This window comes from Sus scrofa, chromosome 3 (genome assembly GCF_054392235.1).
Source record: "Sus scrofa isolate SSC_HxYL_T2T_F1_AM1 chromosome 3, Sscrofa_HxYL_maternal_Yorkshire_Landrace_v2.0, whole genome shotgun sequence".
Lineage (NCBI taxonomy): Eukaryota > Metazoa > Chordata > Mammalia > Artiodactyla > Suidae > Sus > Sus scrofa.
In genome coordinates, this window is record NC_139385.1 from 17,545,895 (window position 1) to 17,563,463 (window position 17,569).

General features: G+C 47.0%; 1 protein-coding gene across 29 annotated transcripts in view; it reads right to left on the minus strand.

Moving 5' to 3' along the window:
* SRCAP (Snf2 related CREBBP activator protein) overlaps window positions 1-17,569 on the minus strand; it is a 38,906-nt gene that overhangs the window by 11,696 nt on the left and 9,641 nt on the right. For 10 of the 29 annotated variants that reach the window (XM_085016871.1, XM_085016862.1, XM_085016869.1 and 7 more), the window contains exons 13-24: window positions 17,384-17,561; window positions 15,583-15,719; window positions 15,034-15,203; window positions 14,724-14,916; window positions 13,126-13,262; window positions 12,851-13,037; window positions 9,292-9,461; window positions 8,639-8,904; window positions 8,144-8,431; window positions 7,206-7,370; window positions 6,245-6,511; window positions 4,436-5,910 (exon numbers count right to left, since the gene is read on the minus strand). In XM_085016871.1, the coding sequence (XP_084872997.1) occupies window positions 4,436-5,910; window positions 6,245-6,511; window positions 7,206-7,370; window positions 8,144-8,431; window positions 8,639-8,904; window positions 9,292-9,461; window positions 12,851-13,037; window positions 13,126-13,262; window positions 14,724-14,916; window positions 15,034-15,203; window positions 15,583-15,719; window positions 17,384-17,561 (3,633 nt within the window). Of the gene's footprint in view, window positions 1-1,218; window positions 2,286-3,344; window positions 5,911-6,244; window positions 6,525-6,732; window positions 6,919-7,201; window positions 7,371-8,143; window positions 8,432-8,638; window positions 8,905-9,291; window positions 9,462-12,850; window positions 13,038-13,125; window positions 13,263-14,723; window positions 14,917-15,033; window positions 15,204-15,582; window positions 15,720-17,383; window positions 17,562-17,569 lie in introns of those variants that run through there. The other 19 variants (XM_085016866.1, XM_085016858.1, XM_085016865.1 and 16 more) reach the window with 11 other exon arrangements.

Consider the following 17,569-nt stretch of genomic DNA (forward strand, 5'->3'; position numbering starts at 1 on the left):
ATCTGTGTCACCTTGACCCAATCTTTTCTCATCTTTGTGATTCCAGTTTCACAGGAACCTCCTCTTTTTTGCAGCACTTATCACACTTGTTAAGTTTTACAGCTGCATGATTCTGTCTTCTACCCACTAAGCTGTAAGCCCCATATAACATGAACTTATCTAATTTTTTAATGTAATCACCTAGCTCAGTACCTGGTACAAGGTAGGCTCTCAATAAATATGCTATTTAAATGAACAAATAATGAGGGAGACTGGACCAAGAAATGGTCCTGAAAAGAAGCAGTGACCCAAATCTCCCTTCCTGACTACTACCTTAAGCTTGACTTCTTGGCTCCTGGTGATTAGTGAGGAAGGAAAGCATTCTAGCAGAAGAAAAAAATCACTAAGGCCAGCTCTCCAAAGTAGTGGCAAAGGAGAAAACATTTGCAAATCCATGTATCTGAGAAAGAACCTGTATTCAGAATAAAGAACTCCTACAGGAGTTCCCATTGTGCCCGAGCAGAAATGAACCTGACTAGGATCCATGAGGATGTGAGTTCAATCCCTGGCCTCACTCAGTGGGTCGGGAATCTGGAGTTGCCGCGAGCTGTGGTGTAGGTTGCAAGCACGGCTCGCATCCAGCGTTGCTATGGGTGTGGCTTAGGCCAGCAGCTGCAGCTCCAATCTGACCCCTGGCCTAGGAACTTCCATATACTACAGGGATGGCCATAAAAAGGAAAAACAAACAAACAAACAAAAAAAACAAACAACAACTCCTACAACTCAATAATCAGAAGGAATAAAATAAAACAACTCAATTAAAAAAGGTAAAGGGGAGTTCCCTTTGTGGCTCAGCAGTTAACAAACCCAACTAGGATGCGTGAGGATGCAGGTTCTATCCCTGGCCTCGCTCAGTGGGTTAAGGATCTGGTGTTGCCATGAGCTGTGGTGTAGGTTGCAGATGCAGCTTGGATCCTGCACTGGTGGCTATGGTGTAGGCCAGCGGCAATAGCTCTGATTTGACCCCTAGCCTGGGAACCTCCATATGCTACCAGCGCGGCCCTAAAATAGCTAAAAAAACAAAAACAAAAAAAACAAAACAAAAAACCCAAAAAGGCAAAGGATCTAAACAGACATTTCTTCAAAGAAGATAAACAAAAGGCCAATAACTACTGAACAGATGCTCAACATCATTAGTCATCAGGAAAATTCAAATCAAAACCACAGGATACCACTTCATACCCACTAGAATGAATATTATAATAAAAAAGACAGTAAGTTTTTGGCAAAGATGTATAAAACCTAGAACCCTTAACAAGCTGCTAGTGGAAATGTAAAATGGTACAGTCACTTTGGAAAACAGTTTGGCAGTTCATCAGAAAGTCAAACACAGTTAGCATAACCCAGCAATTCCAATCCTAAATTTACATCTGATATAATGGCAAATATGAGAAGATACAAAGTCTTACACACAAATGTTCACAGCAGCATTATTTATAACAGACAAAAAAGTAGTAACAATCCAAATGTTCCCCCATCAACTGATGAATAGATATATGTGGTATATTTGTACAATGGAATATTATTCAACAATAAAATTAACGAAGTACCAATATACATTATATATTTGTCTCACTATCAGATAAATATCACTCAAAAATATTAAGTTGAAAGAAACCAGACACAAAAGACTATATGTTATATGATTCCACAGATTAATCTATAGAGACAAAAAAGCAGATTAGTGATTACATAGAGCTGGAAGGCATGGAAAGGTTTGGGGATGATGGCTAAGGAGGTGGGGTTTCTTTGTAGGGCCATAAAAATATTCTAAAGTTAATTATGGTCATGGTTGCACAACCCCAAATATACTAAAAGCCAATTAATTGTACAGTTTAAATGAGTGAATTATATGTGTGTGATTTATATGTCAAATGGTATAAATAAAAAAACAGTGTCAAGAGGCTGATACCTACTTGTAGAGCAATGAAAATTTAGCAATGACCATGAGGTTGCACTCTTGGGCTAGGATCTAGGCTCATTACCTCTCTACTTTAAAAAGCCAGACCACTCTGGTAACATTAAAGACCAAAGGTGGAGCCAGGGGCACTGATGGAGGGTGGAGTACTAGGGCTGAGGCAAAAAATAAGCAGCAACTCTATTACCAGACTTACAAAAAAGACCACAGGGCCTGAAAGGACTCATCAGATCTTTCTTCTTCTTAAGTCTGGGTTTATTCTGAGTTGTAACTTCAAATTTTCTTTGTCTTTTTAGGGCGGCACCCACAGCACATGGAGGTTCCCAGGCTAGGGGTCAAATGAGAGCTAGAAGTGCCCACCTACACCACAGCCACAGCAGTGCCAAATCTGAGCTGCATCTGCAACCTAAACTATAGCTCATAGCAACTCGGATCCTTAAGCAACTGAGCGAGGCCAAGGATCGAACCCACATCCTCATAGATACCAGCTGGGCTCTTTAGTGCTGAGCCACAACAAAAACTCCTGTAACTTTAACCAAAATATACGGAATTACATACATGGTTTAAAAAAAAAAAGGCTACCAGAGGAGTTCCTGATATGGGGCAATGGGCTAAGAATCTGACTGCAGCAGCTAAGTTTGCTACAGAGGTGTGGATTCTGGAGTAGGGGCTTAAAGGATCAAGCATTGCTACAGCTGCAGGGTAGGTTGCAGCTGCAGTTTGGACTCAATCCCTAGGCCAGGAACTTCCACATGCTTCGGTGTGGCCATTTAAAAAAGGAAAAGAGTTCCTGCAAGGGTATAATGGGATCAGCAGCATGCTGGGAGCGCTGGGAAAGGGGTTCAATCCCCAGCCCAGCACAGTGTGTTAGTGAACCAGTGTTGCCACAGCTGCAGCTTAGGTCTTGACTTCAGCTAGGATCTGATCCTTGGCCTGGGAACTCCACATGCCACAGGGCAGCCAAAGAAGAAAAAATAAAAAATAAAAAAACCTACCAGAAAGCCCATGAAGTGACAGGGAATAGAGTTCTTTTTATTGCCCACTTAACCACCACTGCAGTAAAAAATAACAGGAAATGACCATTAAAGTTAAAAGACTATGATCTTTCTGGAACTGTACTTTGTGGTATTGTTTCTCACTTCATTCAAGTACTTGATGATGGTGATATAGAGTTTTAGCACAAGAAAAATCTTCCCGGAGTTCCCGTCGTGGCTCGGTGGTTAGCGAATCTGACTAGGAACCATGAGGTTTCGGGTTCGATCCCTGGCCTTGCTCAGTGGGTTAAGGATTGCAGACGCGGCTCAGATCCTGCGTTGCTGTGGCTCTGGCGTAGGCTGGTGGCTACAGCTCCGATTCGACCCCTAGCCTGGGAACCTCCACATGCCGCAGGAACAGCCCAAGAAATGGCAAAAAGACAAAAAGAAAAAGAAAAGTCTTCCCTGTCCCTGAGAACTGCCTCTTGTGGAGAAGAGGAAAAAACAATGGAATCAGCACATCTGTATTCTCACAAGGTGTGTAACTTTCACCACATCATGTAATAGGCTAGTTTCATCTATAAAATGAAGGTACTAGATGCCAATACTAACTCTGAAGAGTAAGCAAGAACCAAAGAAACAAACTTCAACAACAAAGTCTTGAACACATCAGTATACATCATGTAGGCATTCCTTTGGGGCGCAGCAGAATAAGGATCCAGCATTGCCACACAGCGGCTCAGGTTGATGCCAGGTTGATGCCGTGCAGGGTTTGACCCCTGGCCTGGGAACTTCCACACGCTGCTGGTATAGCCAAAAAACAAACACCAACACCTTCCCCAAAGTACATTATTTGTCAATTACTCCTGTAAGAAAGGCAGAACAAGGAAGTTCCCACTGTGGCTCAGCAGAAACGAACACAACTAGCATCCATGAAGATTCGGGTTTGTTCCCTGGCCTTACTCAGTGGGTTAGGGTTCCAGCATTGCCATGAGCTGCTGTGCAGGTTGCAGGTGAGGCTCAGATCTAGTGTTGCGGTGGCTATGATGTATGCTGGAAGCTGCAGCTCCAATTCAACCCCTAGCCCGGAAATTTCCACATGCCACAGGTGTGGCCCTAAAAAGCCAAAAAAAAAAAAAAAAAAAGGCTCAGGCAAGAGATGGGCCTTGTTTAATGGCATTTCAAGTTCAAATATTAGGTCCACAAAACCAGGAGCTAATTTACCAAGATAAAAGTGACTTTTTTTTCCCTTCTAATGGCCACATCTGCTGCATATGAAGTTACCAGGAAAGGGACTGAATCCGAGCTGCAGCTGCGTCCTTTAACCCATTGCGCCAGCCCGTGGATTGAACCCTCACTCTGGCAGTGACCTGAGCCCGTGCAGTTGAATTCTTAACCCACTGCGCCAGCGAGCACTGGTGACATTTTTTGTTCTAATCACTCTACCAACACTCCAGTGAAATTCAATTTTCTTTTCCCTCTCCTTTAAGGCAGTAAAACTTACCAGATAGAAAGGGGAACGAGGTGGTGGTGGGGGCTGGCGTCGAGGCCGGGGACCACTGAACGAGGTAGCAGTGGAAGGAGGGCTGGGGGGACCAGAGCGTAATGTCAGTGTCTCAGGCTCATCCTTGGAAACAGGCAGCCGGGATACCATGGTGACGGGCAAGGGAGCGGCACCAGATGCAGAAACCCCAAGGGAGGATGCCTGGGAAGCTGGGGCCTGTGTTGAGGCTGGGGCCAGCGCCAGAGTCTGAGTTGCCACTGGGCCTATGGCGGGCACCGAAACTGGGGCAGGGCTCAAGGTCAGTGTTTGCACTGAAGGTGGGGCCAGGAGTGAAGCAGCAGATGACGATACTGGAGCCAAAGTCAGTGTGTGAGCTGGGGCCGGGCCCATCGGAGAAACTGGAGCCAGAGGGGGTGCTGGTGCCAGAGAGAGCGTCTGAGATGGACCCAATGGTGGTCCTGGTGCCAAAGACAGTGTCTGGGCTGGAGCTGGTACTAGGGATGATGCTGGAGTCAACGACAACGTCTGAGCTGGAAAGGGACCTTGAGGGCTCCCAGTTCCCAAAGAGAGTGTCTGAGATGGAGATGAGCCGCCAAGAGTGGATGCTAAAGCTGAGGGTAAAGCCAGTGTCTGCGTAGAAGCCGGACTTGGGAGAGGTGATGGAATCGGGGCCGGTACCATGGTTTGAGCTGACGATGGAGCCAATGCAGGAGCCGGGGCTGGCACCAGTGAAGAAGCTGAGGCTAAAGGAGTTCCTGGAGTAGATGACGAAGCCAGAACTGGAATCGAAGTCTGTGACGGAGCCAGGACTGGAAGAGGAGCCAGAGAAGAAGGAGGAGCCAGGATTGCTGTTGGTGATGCCACCATGGGAGCCAGAGAGGTGGCTAGAGCCTGAGATGCAGTAGGTGCTGGAGCCAGAAGGGAAGCCTGAGCTGGAGCTGGATTTGGTGCTGCCGGAAAAGGATTGGCCAGAGCAGAAGCTGGCACCAGAACAGGTGAACATGCTGGGGCCACAGTTGAGTTCAACCCTGGGACATGTGAAGAGGCTGGAGCCAACAACAGAGGATGACCAGGTGCCTGAGATGGGGACAGGGATGGAGTTGTGGCCAAACCTAGGGTCAAGGCTGACGCTGATGGGGAAGCCCCAACTGGTGCCAAAGAGGGAGGTCCAGTAGCTGCTGAGACAACAGGTGCCAGTGTCGGAGTCACACTGGTCAAAAGAGCTGGGCCTGAAGCTGAAACAGGCAAGGGGGCTGAGATGGGGATGGTGAGTGGAACTGAGGCTGGGGCAGGAAGCGTTGTGGAGATAGAAATGGGGAGTGAAGATGACACTGGAACTGAGACTGCAGAAGACACAGGACTAGCAAGTGGAGAGGAGTTGGGAACCGGCATCGGAGAAGAGACTGGCCCAGGGAGTGAGGACGGCACAGGAAGAGGAGAAGAGATGGCCAATGGAGCAGCTCCGGGTGCTGAAGCTGTGGAGACAGAAGATAAATCAGCCCAACATTCTTTCACTGATCTATGACCCTGTACCAACCTTTCCCTTACCCTCAAGCTGCACCTGTTTCCCAGAAAACCTTCACTCCCATACCATAAGACAGACTCAAGGAAGCTGACAATTTAACATTTCCTTTCCCTCCAAGGTCCCAACTAATGTATCTTGGAATAAGGCAAGGGTCCAAGAGTCTGTTCTGAGGGCCAATGCAAATCAATATGCTGATAATGAAAGGATGTGAGTGACTTAAGAAATCCTCTGGGCCACCTCTCCATTTCTGGCAGAAATTATTGGCCTCAGCCACCTGGACTCACCATTGACTTCAGGCGAAGGACTGTGGACCAGCTTGAGAAGGGGCCTCACCAGAGTGGACGTGGGTATGGGGGCCCGGGCACTACCCAGAGTAGGCGTGGATAGACGGCCAGGGGTTAAGGTGGGGCGTGGAGTCAACACAGCTGGAAGCCCAGAGCTTGGAGGCCGGGGTGCTGGGGCCAACGGAGGAACAGGAGTCAGTCCATCCCGAGGGGCCTGTCTCACTACAATCTTCACCACGCCTGTATTATTCACCATGGTTGGTGGCACTGCAAGAGGAAGCTACATTGAGGGGAAGGTAGAAAAGAAACAAAAGACCCAAAGGATGGAAGAAGTCCAAGGGCAGGAGAGGGTAGCAGACAGCTAATAGAGATACTGGCAGGGGCAAACAACACTGAGGGAAGGCTGGACAGATAGTAGCCGCCCAGGGTATGCCTAGAAGGATCAAGGCCAGCAAAGGCTAAGTAAGTAGGAAGGCCAGAAGCCTCACCCTGGTTAGCAGCAAGCGGAAGGCTGAGGCCAGTGGGGGCAGGGGTGGTGCTGGGGGTCGAAGAAGGCAGCACAGAGATAGGGGTGGGGCCAGGGGTCGGGGCCACGGCCTGGATGAGGGCCACATGGGCAGGCTGGCTGATGAGGTGGTGCTGCCCCCCTGCTGACACCAGGTGCACCACATTCCCTGGGTTAAGGGAAGAGAGAAAGAGAGAGAGAAGCAGCTATCAGCCGGAGGAGGGCAGAGGCAAGGGCAAGAGAAGAGAGAAAGAACAGAGAAGGAAGAATAACTTCTCTAGAAAGACTTCATCCCTACCTTGATCAAAAGACCCCCTCCAACCATTCCCCTTGGCCCCCCCCCCCCACCAAAAGCTAGGGAGCGAAACATAAAGGCTGACGTCTGAAAAGAGCCACAAAAACAAAAGGACAAGGAAGAGGAGGAAAAAGGCAGGACAGGGGGTGGGTTTTACCTACTTTGCAGCGGGCGGGGCTGCCCCACAGCAAGCTGGCGCACCTGGGCACCAGTCAAAGTCAGCTTGTTGCCCTGGATTTGGAAGGTGAGAGGTTTGCTTCCCCCTGCACTAGCCACTGGACGTTGTGCCAGGGAGGCCAACTGCCCGATGCTGACCACTTCACCTGCTATAAATAAAGAAGGGGCTTAATGTACACCAGGCTCACTCTGCTCAATGTCACTTCACAGACCTTCATGAAGCACGAGTCTCCAGTTTCTCCAAACTTTAAGGCCCCTAAATTTACCATGTTCCAACAAGTTCTGCCTCCATGTACAGCTTTGGAACTTTTGACATACTACTCCTTCCAATCCCACCTGTTCACCTGCTATCTCCTTGACATCCTCTAACAGCCTGCCACCATACTGAGCTAATCATATCACCAGCCCCCTCCTTATACTGCTGTGTTATCCCAAATAATTTTCTACTGCTAAGCTTACCACTCTTTATTCACCTATGTGCCATTTCCCCCACCACACTGTGAACTACCTGAGGGCTTGAGTTTATTAGGGCCACACCCAAGGCATATGGACATTCCTGGGCCAGGGTCACATCAGAGCTGCAGCCACTGGCCTACGCCACAGCCAGAGTAACATGGGAGGCAAGCTGCGTCTGCGACCTACACCACAGCTCACAGCAATGCTGGATCCCACTGAGCGGGGCCAAGGATCAAATCCACATCCTCACAGATACCAGTCGGGTTCATAACCCGCTGAGCCATACTGGGAACTTCTTGAGGACTCTTGCTTATGATTTATTGCTATCTACCCAAATACCTAATATATCTTAGCTACCAAAAATTTGACACACTCATGGCCCCAAACTTTTCTTCTCCAGCTCCATGGCAAATAAGCCTTTTTCCCACCTCAAGTTCTACTCCCGCACAAAGCCCCAGGAACTTACACGGCAGGCGAGCTTGCATATCGGGAGACAGGATGAGGCGCTGTGGTGCAGGAGTAGGAGCTGGTACTGCCGTGGTGGGAGCAGTGGCTGTGGTGGTAGAGGTGGTGGTGACAGCAGCAGAAGGGAAGGTATACCCTGGTGGGACTGTAAGGGGCTTCAATAAGCTGGAGGAACCTGGGGGTGGGGCAGGGCTCAGGCGAACAGGGGCAGGCGGGGCTGGCTTCAGGGACAGGGTTGGTGCAGGAGGCCGTGAGGTCCCACTCAGGACCCCCAGAGGTGATGGCAACACTGTAAACAAAAAGCAAACACTTGTCAGATATACCTTGACTAAAGCCTTAACCTACTAGAAACCTCCACACATAATTCCTTCTAGCCCATCAAATATCAAACCCCTTCTCCAACCCAGTTCCTCAAACACTAATTTCATCACATCTCCCGAAATCTGAACAATTTGCCTAAAGTAACCCCCAGCATCCTAGCTCCTTTGCAACTCACCCTGGGGGAGAGGCCCACTGTTTGGTTGCAGTGGGGGCAAAAGTACAGGGCCAGGAGGCCGGGATGCTGGAATAAGTGGGGGCCCAGCAGGCGAGGGCGATACCATCAGTGGTGCTGGCAGCACTGGGGGGGTTGGGCCAGGGGTGGGCTGGGCTGACAGCTCAGAGCCTGGAGGGGGTCGGACTGGGACAGGGCCCAGGGGGGTCCGTGGACTGTTCACCACCACCACTGTACGGCCTTCTTGCTTGGGCACTGGCTGCAGCATCCTATGAGGAAAAAACAAGGGGATGGGTGGGAAAAGAGGGAGAGTAAAAAGAAATGAATAAACAAGTAAGGAAAAACAAGGAAGGTAAGGTAGAAGAACAGAGATTATAAAAACAAAGGAGGGAAAGGTTAAGACCCAAAGGAGAAAGAGGGAAAGATATCCGATAACCAAAAAGCACCAAGGTGGAGGGGGTGGGGGAAATCAGTGAAAGACACAAGGGCCTCTCCCAGGACCATCTTTTAGTTTCTTCCCCAGTCCAAATATTTTGAATCCATCTCGCACAAACATTGTAGTCTAGCCTCCAATTCTATCCTTCCCACAATTCCCCAGAGCCAGCTGCAGCCACTTTTTTCTAGGAACCCATCCCCTAGTTCCTCAACCCTGGTACCTGTTGACCTTCATCTTGACTGGCTTGGGCCGGGGTGGGGGGTCAGGAGCAGTAGCCACCTCTAGCAGAAGCCGACGGGAAAGGCGGTGCTGGGGCAGAAATGTGTCAGCCTCATATCTAGAGACACGACCCTCCAGGCCAATGAGATCAAACCGACCCATGTCTATCCGCTGACATAAAAAATAATACAAAAGCAAGGGGTCAAAGAGGACAATGTGGCAATGACTTCTTGGATATCACACCAAAAGCACAGACAAGAATAGAAAAAAAATGATAAGCAGGAATGCATCAAAGGACACTATTAATAGAGTGAAAAGGCGACCCAAAGAATGGGACCAAGCTATTAACAAATCATGTATCAGCTAAGAAGCCAATATCTGGCAAACATAAAGTAGTTCCACAACCCAACAAAAAAAAACCCCTAACAATTCAATTGAAAAAGTGGCAGAGTTCCCGACGTGGCTCAGTGGTTAACGAATGCGACTAGGAACCATGACATTTCAGGTTCAATCCCTGGCCTTGCTCAGTGGGTTAAGGACCTGACGTTGCCTGTGAGCTGTGGTGTACATCGCAGACATGGCTCAGATCTGGCGTTGCCTTGGCTGTGGTGAGGCTGGCGGCTACGGTTCCGATCAGAGCCCTAGCCTAGGAACCTTCATATGCTGCAGCTGAGGCCCTAGAAAAGACAAAAATACACCAAAAAAAAAAAAAAAAAAAAAAGAAAAGAAAAGAAAAATTGGCAAAGGGAGTTCCCATCACGGCTCAGTAGATTACGAACTCAACTAGCATCCATAAGGATGTAAGTTCAATCCTTGGCCTCACTCAGTAGGATCCAGCATTGTCATGAGCTGTGGTGTAAGTTGCAGATGTGGCTCAGATTCCATGTTGCTGTAGATGTGGCATAGGCTGGCAGCAGCAGCTCCAATTTGACCCCTAGCCTGGGAACTTCCATATTCCACGGGAGCAGCCCTAAAAAGGGGGAAAAAAAAAAAAAAAAAAGGCAAGGTCTTTAACAGCCATTTTTGCAGAGTAAAACAACACGCATATGAAAAGATGCTCAACATCACTAATCGTGAGTTAAATGAAAATCAAAAACACAATGAGATATCCATTAAGATAGCCATTATCAGAAAACCCCAGAAAACAGATGCTTGGCACAGATGTGGAAAAATCAGAACCTTTGCAAACTGTTGGCAGGAATGTAAAATAGTGCAGCTGCTATGGAAAACAGTACGGTGGTTCCTCAAAAAGTTAAAAACAGACTGGTGGGTTAAGAACCTGACTAGTATCCATGAGGATGTGGGTTCGGTCCCTGGCCTCACTCAGTGGGTTAAGGATCTGGTGTTACCATGAGCTGTAGTGTAGGTCAAAAATGCAGCTCGGATCTGGCATCGCAGTAGCTGTGGTGTAGGCTGGCAGCTGTTGCTCCAATTTGACCCCTGGTCTGGGAACCTCCATATACACAACTGAGATCCTAAGAAAAAGGCAAAAAGGAGTTCCCATTGTGGTTCAGTGGGTTAAGAAGCCAACCAAGGAGTTCCCGTCCTGGTGCAGTGGTTAACAAATCTGACTAGGAACCATGAGGTTGCGGGTTCAATCCCCGGCCTTGCTCAGTGGGTTAAGGATCCGGCATTGCTGTGAGCTGTGGTGTAGGTTGCAGACGCGGCTCAGATCCAGCGTTGCTGTGGCTCTGGCGTAGGCCGGCAGCTGCAGCTCCAATTAGACCCCTAGCCTGGGAACCTTCACATGCCGCAGGAAGCAGCCTTAGGAAAGGAAAAAAAAAAAAAAAGAGAGAGAGAGAGAGAGAGCAAAGAAGCCAACCAGTATCCATAAGGATGTGGGTTCAATCCCTGGCCTCACTCAGTGGGTTAAGGATGCAGTGTTGTTGTGAGCTGTGCTGTAGGTTGCAGACATGGCTCAGATCTGGCATCGCTGTGGCTGTGGTGTAGGCGGCAGCTGTAGCTGACTTGACCCCTAGCCTGGGCACTTCCACATGCTGAAGGTGTGGCTCTAAAAAACAATAAATAAATAAATAATTTTAAAAGGGAGAAAAGAAGTTCCCGTTGTGGCACAGCAGAAATTAATCCAATTAGGAACCAGGAGGTTGCAGGCTCGATTCCTGGCCTCGCTCAGTGGGTCGAGGATCTGGTGTTGCCGTGAGTTGTGGTGTATGTAGGTCGCAGACTTGGCTTAGATCTGGCATTGCTGTGGCTATGGCGGAGGACAGCAGCTGTAGCTCTGATTGGACCCCCTAGCCTGGGAACCTCCATATGCCATGGGTGCAGCCCTAAAAAGCAAAAAAAAAAAGGGGGGGGGGAATCCGATGAAAACAAAAAGTAAAAAACATGTACAACAAAATTTTACCCAACTTTAAAAAGAAGAAAATTCTGACACATGTCATAACATGGATGAAACCTTTATCTGTTTGGTCTTTGTAGAGCCACACCCGAGGCATATGGAAGTTCCCAGGCCAGGGGTGGAACTGGAGCTATAGCAGGCCTACACCACATCCACACCAACACCAGCTCCATTGCGCCTGGGCAACCAACACCACATCTCATGGCAACAGCATATCCTTAACTCACCAAGCAAGGTCAGGGATCGAATCCACATCCTCATCGATACTAATCAGATTTACCACTGCTGAGCCACGATGGAAATGCCCAATGAACCTTAGAAGATATTCTATTAAGTGAAATACACCAGTCACAAAAGGATAAATGCTACAGAATTCCATATATATTAAATACCTAGAATAATTTATAGAGACAAAGTAGAAAGGTGGCTGCCAAGTGCTGGGGATGGAGGAAGAATGGAGAGTTATCATTTACCGAGTGTGAAGCTTCAGTTTAGTAAGATGAAAATATTTCTGAAAACAGATGTGGTGATGGCTGCACAACCACATGAAGGTACCCAACGCCACTATACCATATGCTGAAAAATGGTTAAAATGCTAAAATCTGAGAGTTCTACGATGGCGCAGCAGGCTAAGGATCTGGCATTGTCACTATAGTGGTTTGGGTCACTGCGGTGACATGGGTTCAATCCCTGGCCCAGAAACTTCCTTATGCCACATGCGCAGCCAAAAAAAAAAAAGGGTAAAATTTATTATGTGAATTTTACCATAATAAAAACAAAAACTAGGGGTAGAGGGAGTAAGAAAAAAAAATTGATATCATTAACGTGCCAGGCTCTTCTAAAAATATTAACAATTCTCACAAGCATACTACAAAATAGGCCTTATAATCCCATTTGTTCTTTGGGGTGTGTGGGGGGGTTCCCATGCTTGTGGCATGTGGAAGCTTCCTGGCTAAAGCAGTGATAACGCCGTATCGTTAACCTGTCGCTCCATAAGGCAACTCCTGTAATCCCTATTTTAAAGGGCAAGCAAATTTAGGATTAGAGATTGGTAATTAGCATACTAAAACTGACACAGAAATCGGTGAAACTGGAAACGTGCTGAGGTGACAGGAGAAGGCTGCAAAAGAACAGACTCTGGCCTAAAGAAAAGAGGTACAGTGTTGGGGTAGAGCCAACAACCTTGGGGGCAACTGCTTACCTGGAGAGGGTGGACATCAGTGGCCCTTAGCACCAGAGAAGCGGTGCTGAAACAGATGCCTGGAGTGATGAAGGGGGAGGTAACAGGTCGAGGGTCAAACAGGTTTGGATGATTGCAGACTTTTCGAAGCTGCATCAAAATGTTGATGACGCTCATGAAATGGCCCGTGGCTAGTGTCTCCTTAGTTCTGAGAAAAAGAAGAAATAAATGGGGCATCTTGATAGTCGCCTCTGCTCCACTTTAGGGTCCCAGGCCCACCCTCGGTCCTCCCTTACGTGGTCTGTGCCATGAAGTCATCATAGAGACAGCGCTGGCGCTTGGAGAGCCGGCAGCGGATAACATGCTCATACTTTTTAGGCATCTGCTTCTCAACATCCACTTTAACTCGGCGCAGCAAAAAAGGCCGCAAAACCTAAAAGCAAATAAGCAGGAGGCTGACAGGAGAACAGCTGGCAACTGAGCCCCAGCCTAGACCTTCTACCTGGGTCTTGGCCTGATGACCAGCGGAGCGCTGGCTTAGCCCATCAGTAAACATTCATGGAGCCATGCAGCAATGCCAGGAACCAATCACATAAAGATGAGTCAGATGCAAGCCCGCCTCTCAAGGAATTTACTATAATGAAAGAGACAGACACACAAATGATACCACCACATAAGAAACAGTAAAACGAAGGACTGAGAGCAGAGCAACTATGTAGAAGGGATAAGTCAAAACTACAAGATTATGAAAGTAAATCCTGGTGAGAAGTTGAGAACAAATTTGTGGCACTGACAGCACAGAAAAGAGAGGGCAAATCTAAGATCTCAGGAGGTAAAATATGAAAAAACACAGTGTACAAATATACATGGAAAAAGTGAAAAAAGAGTGATGAAGGAAGAGGTATAGTTTCACTAAAGCTATAGCAGTAATCACCTCATGATTTAAGTCAAATCATTACATTGTTCATGCAAAACAGTGCTGTATGTCAATTCTATGTCAATAAGACGGGAAAATAAATAAGATACATTTTTTGAAATTTTAAAGGAGAAGCCATAGTTAAGGAAGACTTCTTGGTTTCTGGCCTGATTTACCAAAACAATGATGTGGTTGACCAAAACGGAGTGGAAATAAAAGGCAGCAAGGCTTGAGATGTTCAGCTTAGAACAGAGTGACCTCAACTGGAACTTTCGCGCAGGGTGGCAAGAGCTGCATATGGAGGACTGAGCCTGGGGGGCTAAGGAGAGAGGGAAGTGCTTTTTGCACTCCAATGTCAGGCTGAAGGCACCAGACTGAGACGAAGTTTATTGTTTTCTCTACAAAAATGCCCATCAGATAAGGGTCAAAAGGTTGGGGGCAGATAATAAATAAATTTTTTTAAAGAAAAAAAGAGTATTTCCAATTAAAGACATCATCAGATATTTAAATACAGGTTGAGTGGTCTAGAAAGTCAAGGAATTATGAATGAGTACATCTGCGAAATAAGTAAATTGGGAGACAAAAAAAAAGTGAAGATCAGAATGCTGAGAGACATTACTTAAAAGCTGAATGCTGAACAAAGGAAGAGGAGCCAAAGAAGGCCAAGGAAAAAAGAAAGAAAGAATACGGCAAAAATATGAAGTTGTGTAAAGTCAGGTAAAGAGAAATTAAAGCCAGGAACTGATCAGCATTATCATTCTACTCAGAGGATAAAAACAGAAATGTCGCCATTAAATAAAACAAGCAGAATGAGGACAAAGATGAGGTCACTCAATGGATTAGTCACTGGAAAAATGCAGCTTAACAAATGGGTGAATTCAGCCTAGCACCGACTTCCCTCTCCCTAAGGATTTTCTGGGTATTGCCCTTAGTTCCTTGCCTTTCCCAATGCCCTTGACAAACTGGTACGGGCCCTACCTTGTGAAGGCGTTTGACTAGACCTTCATTATACTCTTGGCTGCCCTCAATCATGCCAGTTAGGGGGTTAGAGAACCATTCTTTGAACTCGCGATGAGACTGGAAGACATGGGGCATCAAAAAGTGCATCAAGGACCACAGTTCCATGAGGCTGTTCTGCAACGGTGTTCCTGTCAGAAGCAGGCGTCTCTGACTGCAAAGAGACAGGGAATTAGAGGAAGGATGGTCAGCAAAGTCCCAAGGTTCCAAGCATCCCACCCTTCAGGCAGGCTAAGTCAACTGTGCCACAAATCCCCATCTCCATCTCTACCTGTTGAAATTGAGCAATGACTGCCAGCGCTGTGACTTGAAGTTCTTGATGTTCTGAGCCTCATCCAGAATGAGATAGCGCCAGTTTTTGCGGCGGAAGGCCTGGTGGTCCTGCAGCACCAGCTTGTAAGATGTTATACATACATGGAAGGCATTGGGCTTGGTCCAGCCCTGCAGTATCAGGACAAAATAGCAGACAGTAAGGTAAAAAGAAAGGACGACAGTTCCCTTGTGGTAGAGCGGGTTAAGGATCAGGTGTTGTCGCTGCATTGGCCTGGGTGGCTGCTGTGGCATGAGTTTGATCCCTGGCCTGGAACTTCCACATGCCACAGGCCTGGCCAAAAAAAAAGAAAAAAAAAAAAAAAAGATATCTTAAGGTCTTCAAGGGACAGAAATCAGGTTAGAAGAAAAGAGAAAAGTCCCAGGAGCAGAATGTTGGCAACAAAAAAGGGAAGGAAAGGAACTCATCTGAGGAAAGGGCCTAAAAGTATAGGAGGCACCAATGAGGGAGGAGAGTAATCACATGGGAGGGAGGAGAGTAATCAATCACCTGCCGCTTGAGCTTCCTCTCTTTCTGGGCTCCATAGTAAGTGAGGATTTTAAAGCTGGGGCACCAACGTTTCAGCTCCATCTCCCAGTTTAACATCACACTGGTGGGGACAATGATCAAATGGGGACCCCAGTTACCTGTTTAGCAAAAGAATGAGAGATGTACAACATGGTGATTACAGTTAACGATACAGGAATGCGTATTTGAAAGTTGCTAAGACAGCAGACCTTGAAAGTTATCATCACAAGGAAACGGAAAATGTTTTATAACTATACATGTTGATGGATGTCAACTTCTTTTACTCTGGTGATTATTTCACCACGTATACAAATAACGAATCATTACGTTGTACACCTGAAACTAATATAATGGAATATGTTAATCATATCTTCTTTTGGGGGGGCGCACCCACGGCATATGGAGTTCCCAGGCTAGGGGGTCTAATCAGAGCTGTTGCTGCAGGCCTATGCCACAACGACAGCATTGCCAGATCTGAGCCTCATCGGTGAGCTACACCACAGCTCAAAGCAACGCCGGATCCTTAACACACTGAGCAAGGCCAGGGATCGAACCCACAACCTCATGGCTCCTAGTTGGATTTGTTTCTGCTGTGCCACAACGGGAACTCCCAATTATACCTTAATTTAAAAAAAATAAAATAAGACCCAGATTTTGGGCAGTGGAATTTTTAAAAAGATAAAGAGATGATAAGGAAATACAAATTTTGTGGTCTTGGTTCCTCATATAAATCCCTGACCATTCTGCCCTAATGGCCCTTCCTAAGCACCATAAGGCAAACAAACTTACTTATCAAACCAAACAAACTCATAGACATAGAGAACAAAATTATAATTACCAAAAAGGAAAGGGGGGAGAGATAAAGTAGGAGTATGGGATTAACAGATACACACTACTATACATAAAATAGATTAGCAAAAAGGGTTTACTGCAAAGCACAGGGAACTATACTCAACATCTTATATTGCAAAATAATGCAAAATAATTTGAAAAACATACACTCACACACATATAGGTATACATGTAAGTATAACCAAATCATTTTGCTGTACACCTGAAATTAATCTAAGATTCTGAGTCAACCATGTCATTTTTTTGTTTGTTTTGTTTTTTAGGGCTGCACCTATGGCATATGGAAGCTCCTGGACTGGGGTGGAACCACAGCCACAGCAACTCAGGATCCAAGCCACATCTGTGACCTACACCACAGCTCATGGCAATGCTGGATCCTTAACCCACTAAGCAAGGCCAGGGATCAAACCTGCATTCTCACGGATACTAGTTGGGGAGGTTCATAACCTGCTGTGCTACAATGGAACTCCAAAAAAAAAAATTTTTTTTTTTTGTCTTTTTTGCTATTTCTTTGGGCCGCTCCCGTGGCACATGGAGGTTCCCAGGCTAGGGGTCGAATCGGAGCTGCAGCCCCCGGCCTACACCAGAGCCACAGCAACACGGGATCCAAGCCACGTCTGCAACCTACACCACAGCTCACGGCAACGCCGGATCCTTAACCCACTGAGCAAGGGCAGGGACCGAACCCTCAACCTCATGGTTCCTAGTCGGATTCGTTAACCACTGTGCCACGACGGGAACTCCCAAAAAAAATTTTTTTAAAAAAGAATCCCAGCACCTACACTGGCCTCTATCTATACAGTTACTGCCCAAAGTCACTGAAGCTACTTAGCAGCAACACAGTGTTTCACCATGCCGAAACTTAGGTGATTAAACAAGCTTCCCAGGAAAGAGGGCAAGGAGATCCAAGAGAAAGTCCCTGCCTAGTTACCTTTCTCACAGGCCAAGTGGGCAAGCAGGGAAATGGTCTGGATAGTCTTGCCTAGACCCATCTCGTCAGCAAGAATGCCATTAAGCTTCTTCTCATACATGGTAACCAGCCAGTCCAGTCCAATGTGTTGGTACTCCCGGAGCTGTCCCCGCAGGAGTAAGGGGATGGGTGTCTTCACCTGGTAGG